The sequence below is a fragment of the Sinocyclocheilus rhinocerous genome, unplaced genomic scaffold (assembly GCF_001515625.1).
Source record: "Sinocyclocheilus rhinocerous isolate Xijiao unplaced genomic scaffold, SAMN03320098_v1.1 scaffold376, whole genome shotgun sequence".
Classification (NCBI taxonomy): Eukaryota; Metazoa; Chordata; class Actinopteri; order Cypriniformes; family Cyprinidae; genus Sinocyclocheilus; species Sinocyclocheilus rhinocerous.
Genome location: NW_015631723.1, coordinates 302,606 through 314,520, shown reverse-complemented (window position 1 = coordinate 314,520; position 11,915 = coordinate 302,606). Strand labels below are relative to the sequence as shown.

Genomic DNA, 11,915 nt, shown 5'->3' with positions numbered 1-11,915 from the left:
AATTTTGTCCATCAGTGGTGGCAATCAGTAGGCTAATTTCTAATGAAGAGACCAATTTATATGACAGATTTTAATGTAGGCTTTTATACATGTGTAAACATTATTTAATTACCATTATAACTAGCTTTCTCACAAATTTTTGCTCACTCAGTGTTTTTTTTATTTTACAGTGGGGTAAATTTGGTGCAGTAGCACGTGATAGCTTGATTTCAAACTTTGAATTGAATAAAAAATGACAAGTAAGCAGTCAGTAATAGAATAAGAACAAATAAAGAAATTAATAATGATAGCAATAATGATAGCACACATAAAAAATAATGACAGGCCTTCGAATTAAATAAATTGCTTTTTTTTACCAATTATCCAAATAATGTTTAGTCCTAGAAAGCTATTATTATCAGAACACGTGAGCATAACATAGCGGTTAGCAGATCAATGAATAAGAGGGCAGCGTCACCAGAGTTGCCCATATACCCCACCATGTTACAACACAGTAGGGCTATTGCAGACAGAAACAATACTGTACTACATCAATGTTTCCTGTCGGCTCGATTTTTGAGTGGACTTTGCTGTTCCGATTCGCATGAACGGTATACGAGTCGAGCGACTGAGCACACGCATAGAGCGGGATAATACGCAGAGCGTCATACCACGTGAAAGTGAATCCTGAGTGGTGAACTAATTGTCGGCAGCAGAAATTTCGGTACATCTCTAATTATTGGCGACATCAGAAATTGATATTATATAATAGATGCTTTTTTTGAACATTTTAGCAATTTAAAAATATTAAAAAATTATTTTTTTACACGGCACCCCTGCTCTCGACAGAAGGCACCCCGGTTGGGAAACACTGGTATAGATTACCATTGTGTTCATTTTGTATGTTTTTTGAAGCATCAACTTTGAGGCAATCGCATTATATGCATTATATCTGTCACAGAGACAGATTATTTTTTCTAAAGAGAGATTATTTTTTTCTAAAAATCCCAGTTTGTGTCCCACAGAAAAAAAGAAAGTCATATACATCTGGGATGGCATGAGTGAGTAAATTATGAGAGAACTTTAATATTTTGGGTGGAGTATCCCTTTACAGTGACAATGCATGTTCACCTGCGAGTTCATCTGTACTCTCCTCCCTTCCCTGTTTGTTCCTCCTCTTCTCACGCTCTTCCTTGCGCCTCTTCCTCTCATCACTGTTTAAGCCTCCTTGATTACATTTCTTGATCTTGCATGTTTTTCTCTGTGTGGTCTCAGGGCACGGATCCCCGCCAAACTGAGGCTCCAGAGTGATAATGCGTGTACGGATCAAATGACCCTTCCCACAGGATTTACTGCACTCTGACCACTCGGACCACTCTGACATCACACAATCCATCGCTAGAAGAGAACGACATTAAAAGGGACAATATTCAAACAGAGAAATATGACATCATATCTCAGGGAAAATGTAATTAGTTTAGCCAGTTCAACTCTGCGGACCCGGATAAGGGTCCAAAATCACGTTTATGTCAAATTTAGGCGAAAATACCAAAAAACGCCCTGAGCTTAAGAGTTAGAGAGGATGTTCATTATTTATTTTTTTCTATATTTTGTTTATTAGGTGCTGCTGGTTCACATCAAAGCTGTCTATCTTTCCTATGTATTTCCAATAAAACATATTTAAATCATGACAACTCTCTGAATAGTTTTATATGTTAATGTATTTGGTCTTGGCACACTAGATCTGCTATGTACGCTGCTGTTGCAGAGCAAGTATGGAAATGCTACTGCCAGTAAATACACAGACACACTGCTGTGAGCATGTAAAATGTGCTGCTGCTGCATGAATAGGCATACATAAATCGAATAGAAGATCTAGACAGGTGGATCTGAGAAACTCTAATAGTATGTTGCAGGACCAGTTTACTGTAAACACTGAACCAGATTATTTAAATGTTGAGCAAGCAATTTCATTGGCTGCAGGATCAGCAGAGGTCAATCAGCTTGTGCCATGTACTGTAGTAAACAATATGAAAACTGGCAAATTGCATGCAAATAACCTATCTGCCTGTGCCATCTAGATTTCATGACTCAACTAGTAATGTAACCTTAATTAAAAATAGCATGAACATTTAAATTAATTAAAGTCATATTCAATTATGGAAATATTGTGAGTCTCTAAAATACATAAAAAGGAAAACTGCCACAAGAGGCATTCATTTGACAGAGTAAATTTATTTATTTAAAGAAACCAAGGCCTCGTTATCATATTGAAATGTACACTACTAAATTTAGTTTGTTTAAATAATAAAAATAATAATATAATATGTGTTTGTATTGTGTTTCTAAAGTTTTTTTTTTTTTTTTTCATTCAGATGAGTAAGAATTCTGGGGGGGAAAAATCAATAAAATGATAGAGAGTGTGATATTGCAATTATGCAACAGTTTAATAATAAGTAGCTGATTGTGTAACTGAGAAATCTTAAGTCCTGTTCCTGGAGATACACACTTTGTTCCAATTTGCGTATTATCTGCACTAAATAGTATCAGATATTAGAATTAGTGTGTCCCAAATCATAACAAGCTGAAGTGAGTATCCCACAGATACCCAGATGGTCTACTATTTCAAATGGGGGATGGAGGTGGGGGGGATTGCTTGTTATCACAATTTATCTTTTTTTTTTTTTTTTTTACAGAAGGAAGGAAGGCCACACAGATCAGACTTCGACACTACTTCTCCTGGACCCACTCTCACAATTACAACTAACTAACTAACTAACACACACACACACACACATACTGTGCATCTGTTATGTTTGATACCTTTTAACTGTTATGTTTGTGTGTGTGTATGTGTAATAGAGAAAGAGTATGTGTAACTCACGACACTCTGGCAGCATGCATTTCTCCATCTGTTCCAGCTCCTCGTTGCATTCTCCCAACTCCACAGGTGATTTGAGCATACGCTGACGTGTCCGTGCGCCTTTACCACACGTCACACTGCAATCGCTCCAGTCTGACCACGGGGACAGTAAACATGGGATTGTATCTATACACACAAAAACATCATAAGCATCATAACACTGAGAACTGCAAGCATCTGGGTGTGTATTCTGTATAAATATGCTAATGTGGGCATGTATGTGAGAATACGTTAATGTAGGCAGTTTTTTTTCTTTTCTTTGTGAATATGCTAATATTGGCATACATGTGAATTTGTGTGTGAACAATGTAATGTGAGTATTTGTGTGTGTACGTTATATTAATTTTCACTAATAAATTCTTATATGCTATGTGTATTAATAGGTTACTATGGGTGTGAATATGTTTGTGAGTGTATTTTTGTGAGTTATGTATTTGAATATGTTAAAGTGGGGTAACGTGTTCACTACTTGCGTTCTGTGTGAATATGTGGATATGCATGTATGTGAATATGTAATTCTGAACATGTTAATGTGGCTGTGTAATTATGCTAATTCATGTCCACCTAAACATTCACAGACATGCACTGCGTGGGAATCTGTTAATGTGCTTGTGCATGCGAGTGTTTGCACTTACGACATTCTGGCATCATACACTTCTCCACTTCCACCACCTCAGCCCCACAAATGGAGCCATCAGACGGGGGCATTTTCACCATCCGCTCCCGTCTTTTCATGCCAAGCCCGCAGGTGGCGCTGCATGCATCCCATTCACCCCATTCAGTAACCAAACAACTGCTTGGAGCTACACAGGCAGAAACATATACAGTACATATGATTGGAGTAGAGAATCCTGTTAGGAGATCCTTTATAGCCATGAAGGATCAAAAACAAAAATAACTTTTAATCTGTTATTAAAATATGCAGTAAAGGTTTGGCTGGTTAGTTTCAGGCAGTTAGGCCCAAATATGCTGAAACTAGTAGCTATGTTTTGTTTTGTTTAAGTAACAAAAAAATCATAAAAATAGCCATGCAACAATCAATGAATGAGGATGTTAGCTGAAAAATCAGTACAGTATATTAGGTACAGGAACTTTAGGTGCAGGAAAATCCTGCACAATTGGCAATTGACAAAAACTTGTGATTAACTTGTGAAGAATCAATAAAATTACAACTGTAAACATCTGTTAGATTTCAGTGAATCTGGTTTGTTATGAGTCCATAGGTAAATAATACTCACAGCAGTCCTCATTGACAGTGCATGGCTCTGTCTCTTCAGTGGGATGGGTGCAAGCAAAGCCATCATCAGGAAACTGTTTTACATAGCGCTCCCTAGAGCGCACACCTGCACCACATGACATACTGCATGGTGACCATGTGATCCATTCTGACATCATGCAGGTGGAAGCATCTGTAAAAGTCAAGGATCATTTTGTTATTCATGTCCTTGTTCAAAAATTTTTAACATTCAACCATCAGCCCTGCTTTAAAATACAGATAATATTAGCTTACGTTGAAAGATGTTTTGGAATAGTGGTTCCCTTCTGAGGGAACTCAAACTGTGTCCTCTAGCGGTCGCTATGGGGAACACCTTCAGTGTGACCGGTGCCTGAAGCAAATGTCTAGACATGACAATAACATTGGCCAACGACAGCCTATGATGTCACTACCGGCGCGACTACAATATAAAAGGGCGCCGATAGAACACGTCATCCTCTTCTTCGTCTTCACTGCCGTTTGTTTATGTTAGCAGCTAAGCATGACTAGGATTGCATATTCTCTCGTCAGAGACTTTGCTCTGATAACTGATATTTCACATGACGTGTGTGTGTGGGAGAGAAACGAGCACATTCAGCTCGAGAGGGAGTTGAATGTACTCATTGCACTCATTGCGCTTATTTCTTTGTGGATAAGTGTGAATTGAACATGTTCGACTCACAAGGAGGTGGATTGTGCTCATCGTGATGCATTCGCAGGACTACTGATGAGTGTTTCACCATTTACCCGAGACTCTAGACAGCGTTTGCATGAGTGTGTTCGCCTCTTGTGGAAGTTGAACAAGCTCATAGTGACGCATTCTCAGAATTTTAGCGCCTGAACGAAGTGGGTTTAGCTCCCGCGGGAGCTGAATACATGCTGCACATTGCGGTCACGGTGAGAATTTCCTATCACCCGCGGTTTGAGTCCCGCTCTTGCCGAGGCAATTAGTCTGACCATTTGCAAGAGTTTATAGGCAGAGCATTGAAGGGACCTGACAATATAATTGCACCCTGGGAACCCATGCTGTGCGACTTTACTTTAATTTAAGGGTTGCATGGCTCTCTGTGAGCCTCCTCTGTCTGAGAGTCGGGGGTTGTAGGCCCCATGCATTGGGACCTTTGCCCCTCCCTGGGGACCTCCTCTTTCTCAAGTGTAGGCTTATGAGCCTCCTTGATGCTTGGCCCTGAATTGAGCCACCAGCTCCTTACCCGTGAGCGGGTGTGGTTGAGTACCATGCTCTCTGGGGTTAGGAGCTTGAATGTACTCCCCTCATGCTCCTGAGGGTCACATGTGAGTACGTCACTGACACAGAACCTGGTTCCCTTACCCTGGTATTTTACAGTTGTGCAGTAACAGTCCCTGTTACTGAAAGTCCCTGAGTTTCAAATACTGGGAAGCAGGGCTCACCATGGGCCTTCCCTGTTGAAAGTCAGTAGATGAGGGCCCTATCTGGTAACTCTCTCCCTTTGCTCTGGTGAACTCTCACTTGCTCTCTTTAGCTCAAGTTGTAGGTCTACGTAGCCTTCTTGATCCTCTTGCGTCTCTAGGTTAAGCTGATGCTCCTCATCAAGAAGTAGGTGTAGTTGAGCATTCTGCTCCACGGGGACAGGAGCCTGACTGTACCTTCCTCATGCTCCTGAGGGCTGCTTGTGGGTACGTCTCTGGTACAGAATCCTGGTTCCCTTGATAGCGGGTTGCTAGGCCTGTCTTACTGGGCCTCCTTGTCCATACCATCACTGGAGAACCTTGACACTGAGCCGTTCTTTAGGAGCCTCCTTGGTCATCAAGGTCCCAGAATAGCGCTGCGACCTCGGGTTGTTAGGCCCTCCGGGTCTTCTTGAGGTGGTAGCTTCCAGGTTGAGCATGGCAGTACTCCTCTAACTTTCAAGTGATGGTCCCTGATGACCTTACTGGGTGTTTTTGGCTTCGAGAAGCCACCCTGGCCAGGCTGCTCATCAGGGGCCTCATTTATAAAATGTTGCGTATAAACCGTCCTAAATTTGTTCTAAGATAATTTCTCAAAAGTGCATAAGTGCGATTCAGAGAAAACGAACGTGCACACAAAAATACGTGCGTACGCCTCTCTTCCAGATGTGACATTTATAAATCGCAAATTATCTTGAAATTGTTTGCAGCTGACTGGTGTCAGATCTCCGCCTTGTAAACGCCCCCTAAATAATATCATTACCATATAAAAGAGCACACGCCAATATACGACTTTCTATGCTTGAGAATGATGAGCACAAAAAAAAAAAAAACTTTACTGAGTCTGAAATTGAGGTCCTGCTGGCGGAGGTAGAGGTTCATGCGGGGGACGCTTTTTATTTAATAATGTGTAATTATTCTGTCGACAAACAATGTGTGTGTGGTTATATTTTTTTCTATTGACTATTATCAAAATTACTACTTCTTGAAACAACAGAAATAACAATAATAATAATTATAATAATAATTATAAAACAATTAAGTTTCCAAAAGTAAGAATAAACTACGAATTCAAGTAAAATTTTCAGTCATCTTATAAAAACCTGCATGTGATTTGGCATTTCTTTATATTTACAGTTTACTAATGCTGCTCAAATGTGCCATTAATGTACTGACACAAAAATATTTAGTGTATTTTATGCAAATATAACTTAACTGATGTAAATTACAAAAACAAAGTTTAAGGCTGATGTCTCTATTCATTTTCATAGAAGCAAAGCATCAGATGTTATAAATAAAAACAGTTAACAATGCTATTGGATAGAATATATTAAAACCGTTATTGCACGACATAGGCCTATTATTATAGGCTACAAAACAGTCGGCGATGCGTTTATGCATTTTTTTTCTATTTTACGCATTAGTATTAAATCAAGACTTCACAAGTTCTCTTGTAAAATAAAATAATAAAAAACAACAACATGGAATAAACTGTGTACAGAAAGCGAGTAAATAACTCTCAACATTAGGCTACTAAAAAGGTCAGCTTAATCTCACAAAAACTCCCATTAATAAAAAAATCTGACTACACTACACAATTAATCTCTTACACTGCATCTTTGTTGTTTATGATGAATTCGGTGCTTGCACGTACATCACTTTAATTATTATTGCAGCTTAGATGTTCAAATAGCTGCAGTACTCCGACTTTGCTACAAGGAAAAGTGTGTACGCCTGCTAAGACCCTGACGTGGCGGTGAGTACTTTTCCACGTCAAAGACCGTTTTTATAAATATGAACGTTGCCGTGGATTTTAGCGTACGCAGACTCTAAGATCAAATCTGTGCGTACGCACATTTTATAAATGAGGCCCCTGGTGAGCTAATTCATATCTTGCCGTGAGGGGCTCCTTGAGATCTAAGCTCCCTGTGACCATTCTGTACATGTACTGAGCTTGAGTTATCCTGTCATTGAGTAACTCCACTCTTGGAATTCCGCTCTGCAGTCATGATAGGTTGTCAGGCCCACTATGGACCTCCCTGTTATACTGCCTTTATGGTTGAACCAGTAAATCTATCCTCTCTTTGTGAGTGGCTTGAGTACACTGTTTCCCCTGAGGTATGAGTGTGATGGTACTCCCTTCATTATGAAGTCCTATTATTGAGTACTTGCTCTGAGGAGCCCTAATCATGTGCATGAAAGGCTTTGGGTTGCCTATGAGCCTATGGTTGCCTTTGTTGCCTATGAGCCTGCTGCTCCCAGGTTGAGCATGTGAGTTCCCTTGTCGATTTGAAAATCAAGTACTCTGCTCTCAGGGCTCTGTACTGTATATAGCCACTGCTTATGGTTGAGCTTGGCAGTGCTCCCCTCACTGCGGTAGGGTTTTCTATGAGCCTGCTGCTCCCAGAGCAAACATGTGAGCCCTCTTCTTGATCTGAGAGCCTAGGACTCCACTCCCGGAGCTCCACGTGCAGTCAAGGCTGCCTATTGGAGCTTGGCAGTGTTCCCCTCACTGCGGGAGGGTTACCTATGAGCCTGCCGCTCCCTGACAAAACATGTGAGTTCTCCTCTCGATCCGAGAACCAATGACTCTGCTCCCCAGAGCTCTGTGAGCGATCTATCTAGGTTGTTAGGCCATATTTAGCCTCCCTGTTAGGCTGCTCTTATGGTTAAGCTTAGCAGTGCTCCTCTCACTCTAGAGGGTCGCCTATGAGCATGCCGCTCCCAAGCTGAGCGTCTGAGTTCCCCTCTCATTTCTGAGAGTCGAGTCCTCCACTCCCTGGAGCTCTGTGAGGCAGCCATACCAGGTTGTTAGGCCATATTTTGCCTCCCTGTTAGGCTGCTCTTATGGTTGAGCTTAGCAGTGCCCCCCTCAATCTAGAGGGCACACCGCTCCCAAGGTGAGCGTCTGAGTTCCCCTCTCATTTCTGATAGTCAAGTCCTCCGCTCCCTGGAGCTCCACGAGGCAACCATACCAGGTGGATTAAGGCCTCCTGTGTGACCTTCCTGATGACCGCCTCAGTGTTTGAGCCTGGCATTGCTCCCCTTATTACAGGGTTACTTTGAGCATGCTGATCCCCCGAAGCTCCCATCATGTGACTGCCTTTATGTTTGAGTTTCCGGTACTCCCCTCAATTGCAGGGTCTCCTATGAGTATGCCACTCCCGGAGCCTCATCATGCACCCTTCTGAGCAAATGAGTTCTCCTCTCACTCTGAGAATTGAATGATCTGCTCCTTTAGGTCTGTGAAGCAGTCATATCAGACTGTTAGGCCATCATTTTGGCCCTCCTGATGGACTGTGGGTAACAGTGCCACCTAACGGCTTGATGGATCACCTTGAGCACATTACTCTCAGGAGTATAGGAGTCCTCCTCTTACTCAGAGTCGAGTACTCCGCTCTCTAGAGCTCCATGATGCAGTCATACCAGGTCGCTAGGCCTCTTCATGGCTTCTATAATAACACTAAGTGCTTTCTAAAATCCATGTTATGGTAAGTGTGCACGCTAAGCATCCTGTGCACTTTCTAAAATCCATTTTGGTAAGGGTCACGGTGGCTTCGTACCCTTTCTCAGAGTTGGTCAGACCCCTGTTCTCACCTTGGGTCCCTCTCTAGATATGTACCCTTAGTGATACCATAACAATGGTTCACATTTTATGGGAAGTCTCCGTCTCAGGTACAGTGGAGGTGTTTAGTGCATCAGTGTTCTGTGAATCTGCCCTTGGCAGACAGGTAGATTGGCTATCTTTAAAGCCTCCCTGGGAGAATGAGGGGTTGATGTATGAAGTCCCCCTAGGTGACAGGCCTCGGAAGGGAACGCCTCAGGTTACACATGTAACCATGGTTCCCTGAGAAGAAAACGAGACATCTTCTTTTCTTGCCATGCCTCGGACACAAGCTTCAGTCGAAGAAGTGGATGATGTCTTCTATCTGCGCCCTTTTATACTGTGGTCGTGCCGAAGTGATGTCATAGGCCAGGGGTCGGCAACCGCATGCGGCTCTTTCATCCCTCTGCAGTGGCTACCTCTAACATGGACATAGAATACACAGGGGACGTGTTCCCCCGACATTTAATAAAACCTAAAGTCTTCCCCTGCACTTTTTTTCAGGCAAATGTGTTCACGTAGACGTTTTCAAGGGCCAGTGTGAATAAATCTAGATTTAAATTAAAAGTGACAAGATAGTCACATCATTTTGGATACGTTTTATTCGTATCCAAAATGATGTGAACATTTTGGAGCACTAAACTCTCTCAATCTGACAATCATAAAATTGTCATTAGGAAAATATATATAAAAAATATTATAGAATACAAATTATTGGTTATTGTCCAGCAGTGTATTTTATGTATTTGCCAATTAAAAATAAGATTTTTTTTTTGTCAATTAGACACACATACATAAATAATAATCATAATAATAATAATAATAATAATAATTATATAATTTCTGCCCCCTCACTTCTGAAATGATTGCTGCTCCCCTGCCCTGTAACATAACTGAATATAAAACTTTGCTATATGCTGTGTTATCTTCATTTTAGGGATTCAATAGGTTTTGTGGCTCCACGTGAATTTTATTCGGTGGGAAAGGGGCCAAAATGGCTCTTTTGATGTTGAAGGTTTCAGACCCCTGTCATAGGCTGTCGCCGGCCAGTGTTATTGTTGTGTTTAGACATTTGCTTCAGACAATGTTCACACTGAAGGCATTTCCCATAGCGACCGCTAGAGGACGCAGTGGAACGAGACACTGAGGGGGCTCCAGGAACGTGGTTGGGAATCACTGTTCTAGAACATAGTAGATGGTTTCCAGGGCATCTTGGTCAAGGGCCCTACTAGAACAATTTCATCATAATAGTGGGCAAAATCATTTTTTGAACATGGTAGCTGGTTTCTAGCTAGTTTAAGCTGGTTTAGGTAAATAAGGAGCTTGGCAAAGTTGGTAGAATGTCTTAGTCAAGAGCCCTATTAGAACAATTGCATCATCATACCACTGAACACGGTAGTTGGTTTATTGAGGTCTAGTCACTATGTTTTAAAATGCAGATACCACATTAACTATTTACCAACAGTTCATGGGAATTTTCTTTTTTTTCTTAAACCAATTTAACTTTTCTAAACTATTTTAAATGTTCTAATATGCATTCATTAAGAATTCATACTCTAAAGCTTAATGAAAAAAATAACCCTTTCTGCAGGCAATAATTTACAATGCCACCATAAATAATTGCTAATATTAATGCTAGTAATACTTAATTAGTTATAGTCAGATGGGCAAGATTAAACTTTTATGGTGCAAAGCCTGGACTTCCCTCTTCTCTCAAATTACTGGCATTTGTTCTGCTTGATAAAACATGGCTTATTTAATCGTAAATATGATATCCTGGAGGCCACCTCTATATCATCTCCATCGCATGATAATCAATCGATAATGGATGTTAACACCTCATCAAACACTATGGAAAATCCACCCACTAACGTATGGTTTGCATTAGATGTGATGCTTTATTTAAAATAGTAAAGGGACATCCTAATTCATATATAACCTTATTTAAATGTTTTAAGTGTTTAACACATTATAAAAACAGCTCCTTATCCAACATGCACATATTTTTTTTTTCTTTGCTATGTTACTCATTACCATATATATGTTAAATATGTTTTATTAGGAATAATACAAATGAGCTATGCATTTTTATCGATTTCCACTCTGGCAATAAAAACTATGCAGAAGCTGCTTTGACCTTTTAATGTCTCTGAGTGGAAATCAATAGCACTGCCCGTAGAGAAGTGAGATGCAGCCTTACCCAGGAATGATGCATAGATTCTGTCACCTGATAAAAATGTCTAGTTATCATTGCTTTAGGGCATTTTTAAAATGTTCCTGGTCAAGGCATGGTGCCCCAAGATGTCTGATCAATAAAGCTCTTGGTGTGCACAAAAAATGTGGGTAAAGGTTAGCTCACCATGAAATGATATGCTGTCGTATGATTGGTTAATTGTGTCCTTGCAGGATGTTAAATTCTCAGACCAGTTATAAACAGCATAAGGTGATCAACATATGAAAAACAAACAAACAAACAAAAAATTAATAAATAAAACAAACAAACAAACAAAGAATGAATGAATGAATGAATACATCTGCTACAGAGAAAACAGTAAAAAAAAAAATCTACCTCATAAGAACCAAATTTAAATCCTTTATAGTCTTGGAAATCCCAAAATATATTACTGCAACAAACTTAAAATAAATAAATATGTGGAAAAACAATAGTTTCAAAATGACCAACAAAGTTGAGAGAAATGCTGATAATAAATCCTGCTTATTTCCTT

At 40.3% G+C, this 11,915-nt stretch overlaps 1 protein-coding gene across 1 annotated transcript in view; it reads right to left on the bottom strand.

Moving 5' to 3' along the window:
- Window positions 1-11,915, bottom strand: part of LOC107741890 (spondin-1-like) — a 203,381-nt gene that overhangs the window by 7,233 nt on the left and 184,233 nt on the right. The window contains exons 12-15 of the mRNA XM_016554688.1: window positions 4,141-4,311; window positions 3,538-3,705; window positions 2,864-3,028; window positions 1,111-1,377 (exon numbers count right to left, since the gene is read on the bottom strand). Of these exons, the coding sequence (XP_016410174.1) occupies window positions 1,111-1,377; window positions 2,864-3,028; window positions 3,538-3,705; window positions 4,141-4,311 (771 nt within the window). The remainder of the gene's footprint in view (window positions 1-1,110; window positions 1,378-2,863; window positions 3,029-3,537; window positions 3,706-4,140; window positions 4,312-11,915) is intronic.